The sequence below is a fragment of the Panonychus citri genome, unplaced genomic scaffold (assembly GCF_014898815.1).
Source record: "Panonychus citri isolate SS breed McGregor unplaced genomic scaffold, ASM1489881v1 Contig00023, whole genome shotgun sequence".
In the NCBI taxonomy this organism is placed as follows: Eukaryota; Metazoa; Arthropoda; class Arachnida; order Trombidiformes; family Tetranychidae; genus Panonychus; species Panonychus citri.
The window spans coordinates 1,618,875-1,625,252 of record NW_026515428.1 but is presented as its reverse complement, the minus strand read 5'-3'; the positions used below and the strand labels follow the sequence as shown (position 1 = coordinate 1,625,252).

Sequence of the window (6,378 nt, the reverse complement as noted above, 5' to 3'; positions counted from 1 at the left end):
TTCAATTGGATTAACTATCACTTGGAATAATTTACTCACTTACACCCTCAAGCTCATTCATTCATTCAAATGAATTTTACATGAGAGCATCAAGAGAATCAAGTTTCAAGGGTGAATTTTTTGCTACCTTTCTAAAGCTCTAGAAATTTACAAAGCTCAAACTTTTTTTTTCTAGCGAAATAAATGAAGGTGGAAAAAAATATATTCTAAATAGGGATGGAAACACTCATGGAATTTATTTCAACATATTAACATTTCCAGTTAAATGCTATTTAGAATTTAAATTGTTAACAATCAGTTGATTGCAATTTATTATTGTTGCAGATTTGCATTCAAATGATTTTACGTTTAACAACAAAGTTAACAAACTATTTAGTGTATTTGTGTTAATTGTACAGAAAGAGAAAAAGTTTAACATCATCAATTGAGGGCCATTAATTATTCGAGGTCAATTGAACATTTCCTATTAATTTACACTACTATTTCCATGTAATTTTTTTCCATAGACTTTCAATATAAACATATCATGTTGATCATAAAAAGTATCATCAATTGATAAAAAAGTGCCAACTATTTCATACTCTCTGTGTGTTAATGATACACATTATGTGTTACATTTACAATAACCGGAAACACTTTTTACTGGGTGGCCTTTGACTTTCTTAAGGCTGAACTTACAGAGAGGGGGAGAGATTGATCTTCATATGGATACAACAACATTGGAAAACAAAAGTTACTTTGAAAGATGGAGAAGAGAGAGAGAGAGAGAGAGAGAGAGAGAATTACAGAGGAAGAATGAAAAAAGAGCTTGCAATTTGTTGTAATTGTCAAAGTCGAAAGCTACTAATACACATAGACTATTGCAATTACATCGCTAATTGAACATTAAGACGAAGGGAACATGTTAATTGTGCGACAATCTGTTTTTCTCATAGGTCACAGTTATTTTTGTAAATTCTTTTTTTTCTCTCTCTCTTTTCCTCTGTAAATTTTACTATTATTGCATCAATATCGACATTTGCATTATCATCAATCGTTTTTCTTGTAAAAATGTAGCGATTTTTTTATGCTCTGTGTAGTATTTGAATTACATTTTCCAGTGAGAACAAAATCTTACAAAATGATCATTGGATCTGCAATCAGCTTCATTTACATTGATCTAATTGTCTAGTTGATTTTGCTGTTAATCTACAACTTGATTGGTTTAATTGTGATTAAATTGATGATTTATCCCTGAATTAAGTAGATTATCAATCAAATAAACATCATTTACCCTCAATCAGATAACCGTTGTAATATTTGTACTTTTCATCCCTTGTCAATGAATCAAAAGCATTTTTTGTTGCAAATCTGATTTGCTTGTTTTGGATTAGATGAGATTTGTCAAATTATCATCATCATCATCATCTGATGTGTATAAGAAAATGGTCACGTGACTATTGAACAATATATATCATATTTACAAAAGTCTTTGGGTTTCAGGAAACCCTATGAAAACAATTTCCCATAGATGGAAATGTAAGATTTTTCCTTATAAATTAAACTGTAAAATTGGTTTGACACACTTTGGTTACAGTTATTATATTGGCTCCAAAAAAAGGGAAACAATGAGCATCTCTATGTAAAAATCAATGGATGAGAATGATGAAAAAGGGAGAAACAGAGACAAAATTGCAGAGATGAAAAGATCGAGAGAGAAGCAGATGAGAGAAAAAGATGAATGGATGATAAGAATGATGAAGAGAGAAAGAGGCTAAAGGTCAGTTGATAGAGAGAAAAAGAAAAGTGAGAAAAGATGAAAAGATGAAAAGAGATGATGATAAAAAAAAGGAGTGGTGATTGAATGAGAAGGTAAGAGAAAACAAGATGATGATGAAAACAAAGATGAAGAAAAAAAAAGCTAAAAGTCAAAAGAAATGAAGAGAGACGCACAAAGAGAAGATTAAAACGGAAGCTTCGAAGTTCTAAAATGTTCTAAGAAAATGAGAGAGTCCATTGAATAGGTAATTGTACCGAAGTGCCAATAATCACAACTATTATCGTCGAATGAAAAAAAAGCAAGATATCATTTTCTTTTCTCTTTTTCATCATCATCTCTCTCATTATATACAATCATCTTTCAACACATACCACACATTTCGTCCTCATCATCATTGACTTTATCAATTACCTTTTTTTCACAGGTAAACATTAAACACTATTAACTTTCATCGGCTCTTCATCACAGAGATAAAAATCATTCCAATGGTAGAAAAGTCATAAAAAATTAGACTCATCATCCATTCAATTGTAGAGTTGTAAATTTACACACTCAGGTAATCAAATTAACAAAGAGAAAGAGAGAGAGAGAGAGAGCATTAAATCCCATTGAAGTATTTGATAAACAACAATAATTTTGTCTCAAAGGTTTAGGGTTGAATATTATTCAAATGATCATCACACTAATGGTCATCATCAATCAAGTACAATGGTAACTAGATTTTTTATATCGATGATAAATTCATTCAATGACCATACGAATCATTAAACACATTATGTTTATATAATTTCCCACGATTGTAAATATCACATAGACTTTTTGCTATCGAAATTCATTTAAATGAATTGAAAGATGAGAATGGAAAACGGAACAAAAATTTATCTGAATATGAACTTAAAGATTATCATTTTTTGGTAGAAATCAATTGATTACAATCGAGACCAGGATTCTCTCTCTCTCTCTCTCTCTCTCTCTTTCATAAGTTTAACTGATTGACCATTATCTCCATCGTCATAATTATAAACCATTGACCATTGATTGTTATTTTCTTTGACACTTTTGGTGGTTGATTGTCATTGTTATCAATTTATTATTATTATCATTTCAATGGCAGTAAATATCATCTGTTACTTTTTTTTGACTGATCAGTTTGAATTGATTTTCGAGATGACCATTGGTCAATCAATTATCGATTAATATAAATCATATGAATTCATCTTTAGTAAACTAGATTGACCATTTCCCTAAATGTGGGAGGAAAAGTGAATGATCAGCTTAATGGTCAATCTTTTATGCTGATTTCAAGAGATGTGTAAACAACAACAATTTAACAACTGTAATAACAATTGACCAATTATTTGATTACTTTTTGACTTATAATCATAAACATGTTTACAATCAAGAGATAATTGTTCATTAACTGATTTAAATTACTTACCTAATGTAAATAATTTGGAGTATGTTGTAGTTGGACAATCAGTTGATGGCATTGATGATGACGATAACAATTTACCATTAATATTATCATGATTGTTGTTGATCATGTTATTATTATTATTGTGATGATGGTTAATTGTTGATGTTGAATGATGATAAGTTACTTCACATTTGTAATTTGCTTCATCACTTAATCCTAAATTTTTAATCCTTAGATAAGTAATCCCGGTAAGAGTAATATTTGTATCGTCCATTGATATCCTTTCGGGTTGACCAATAAATGAACCTGATACTTTGTGATGTCCACCACCAGTAAATGAATATGAATAAATATGTTCCCATTGTGACGAAACATTTTTAAACCAAGTGACCATTGAAATGGAACCACAACTTTTAATATTTACTTCACAAGGTAATGAAGCAATTTGATCACCAAATGTCGCGATTTCATGGACATGATTAGATATTGAAGATGATGAAGAAGACGATGATGATGGAAATATTGGAAATGATGATGGAGATGGAGATGGTGACGAGGAAAATAAAGAAAATGAAGATAAAGATAAAGATGATTGAGATAATCCTTGAACATTTGGAACACAATAAGTTATCAATAGAAAGATAATTAAACAAGAACAAAGAAAAAGTAAATTAATCAATGACGATAAATTCATTTTCATTCACTTTAATTATTTTTGATTTAATACATTAAATAGTTGATTAGTTGATTACAATCTTTAAGATTATCAATTTTCTTTAGAAAACACAAAGCATGATTATAATTCCCATTGAATTGATTTCAATCCAATTGAAATGATTGACACACAGAAAAATCAAATCCACACAAAACAATTCAATTTGGTTATTACTCTAAATTAATTAATTACGTTAATTGTTGCTTTAATTTCCCTTTTCCAATCATTGTTAAATAATCTTGTTGGTTTTTCACATTGAATTTTATTAGGGTAAGTGTATTAATCTGATGTTGACAATCAACTAAATTGCCGGTTAACTGTTAACTAGAATGAAACTTTTCTTTTTTCTATTTTATCACAACAGAGCAAACTCATCAATCGTCTTCATCTTCAAAGGTTATCATTTAACATTAGATTTACATCTCCATCTATTGGATCATTTACTCACTTATTTTTCGTATTTTGATTCTTAAAAAGTTTCTTGGTTTTTGAACTAAATCAACTGTTTTATTTAAGTTGTCTGATTATATCAAAAACTCTCTTGGTAAATCGAGTCTCCAACAAGAAGGTAAGTCTGAGAGAAAATTCTAGCCATATAAACTTTTTAAAGCTACGGTGTATTAAAACGGTTTATCACTTTGGCCGCAGATTCTCCCATTCCAAAGATTCCACCACGACCTCCCATTCGTCCTCCCATCATGTTTCGAGATTTATCGAAAAAGTAGAACATACTACCTATGATTATCATCGTAGGAACGAAACTGAGAAAATCTCGACTGTTTTTTGAATGAAAGGAGAAAAAGAAAGAAAGAGAAATTAACTTTTTCTCATTACCAATGGAAATGAAATGAACTTGATGAATTGCATCACGAGAATCGAACATCGTAATTGTTACTTACACTTCCATTTCATTTCTATAAACAACAGAAACATAATTTGAAGGCTCAAGACTCATTTCGGCTTGGATATTTTCTAAATTACGTTCAAAGGCATCGACACTTCCGATATTAAACCAAAGGACGGAAGTTGTATTTGCTTGAGAGGCATCGGAATAAAATTTAACTCGAACCCATTTCTTGTTGACTACCTCTAACTTTTCAACGGTTCCTCGAGCCAAATGGTTGTTGACAAAATCTTTCCATGAGATCTCTTTGTATCTCAACTCATTGAGAACCAATAAACCCAAAAGAGCTGAAGCTCCATAGGCGATATAAGGTAAAGCCTTATTTGGTCCTGATGATTTTTTACCACCACCGAAACTAAAATCCCATTTCCAGGTATATTTATTTTGAGAATCCGATGGTGATGAGGATAACTTTGAAGGAAGATGAAGACTTTGCTCGTGATGAGGGTTCAAAATCGGATTCTTTTCTCTCACTACTACGTTTAGCTGAACTCGATTCTCCAGCAGCTTCTTTGGTTTGATTCTCAGTTGGTGTTTTCTTATCTGTAGAGAGAAACAAAATGGCGTCAATAAAGAACATCCACATTCGATCAAATCAAAGTCACGTCAAAATCACTAGAAAACAATTAAGACACAAACAAATAAAACAAAATGTCACCAACTCACTTGATTTACCAAAAAATTTCTCAAATCCTTCCGGTGGCTTATTACAAAATGACCTCCACTGGGCAATCAGTTTACCCAATCTTGATGGTGACCTTAGATGACGATGATCGTGATAGTGTGAGAGTAAATCTAAAAAGATGAAAACATGAAAAACAATGAAAAATTAACAAATAAATCAGCATAATGAAAAAAACAAGCAATGAACATGAAGAAAATAGATTTCTCATTAATTATCTTTCATAATTACTAACACCAAGTTAGACCCCTGATTGGAGTTTAAACTAGTTGATTGAACAAAAGGAAAGACATCAATCAATAGAATCCACACCTAAAAAAGTACCCATCAAGTGACACAAATCAAAACACAAACAAGAACGAGATAAACATGAAAGAAATGGACAAATTAACCAAACCTTTTGTATCGAATCATATTATTTTTTCCAATAAAACCCATTTGTAAACAAAGATACTATTAATTGGTAATTAAAAATTGTCAACTTTCAAATAAAAAACCACTGCGAATACTATTAGGATTATCCTAAACCAAGTCAACTAAAAAACTTTGAATGAATAACTTTCTGACAGAAAGTTTCTGTCCTCAACTTGTTTGCAATACCAATCGTTTAAGGGACTTTATGTTAAGTGAAAAAAGTAAATAAGAGACTAATTAACTATTTTGGTGTTTTTTGAAGCCATAATTTATTTTGATCTTAATGGTTTGTAAACACTAAATTAAAAAATTGATTCAAATCAAACAATCAATTTTTTATTCATGTCAGGTTAATATGCTCAATAAATAATTACAATCTTATTCAGTTCATTTTTCAGGTTAAACCAAATTACAAAACTATTTTACTGTTGGACTAAATTTTACCAGGACATTAACTCATCAACTTTGATACTCCAATTTAGTTGGA

The 6,378-nt window shown here is 30.3% G+C and overlaps 1 protein-coding gene across 1 annotated transcript; it reads right to left on the bottom strand.

The window, feature by feature from the left end:
* Positions 1-4,380: 4,380 nt before the first annotated feature.
* LOC128396634 (AFG3-like protein 2) lies at positions 4,381-5,805 on the bottom strand. The gene is made up of 4 exons (XM_053357247.1): positions 5,802-5,805; positions 5,454-5,590; positions 4,791-5,338; positions 4,381-4,667 (listed from the first exon to the last, which is right to left on the bottom strand). The coding sequence occupies exons 1-4, from the start codon at positions 5,803-5,805 to the stop codon at positions 4,502-4,504; spliced, it is 855 nt and encodes a 284-aa protein (XP_053213222.1). The 3' UTR covers positions 4,381-4,501.
* Between the last annotated feature and the right edge of the window lie 573 nt (positions 5,806-6,378).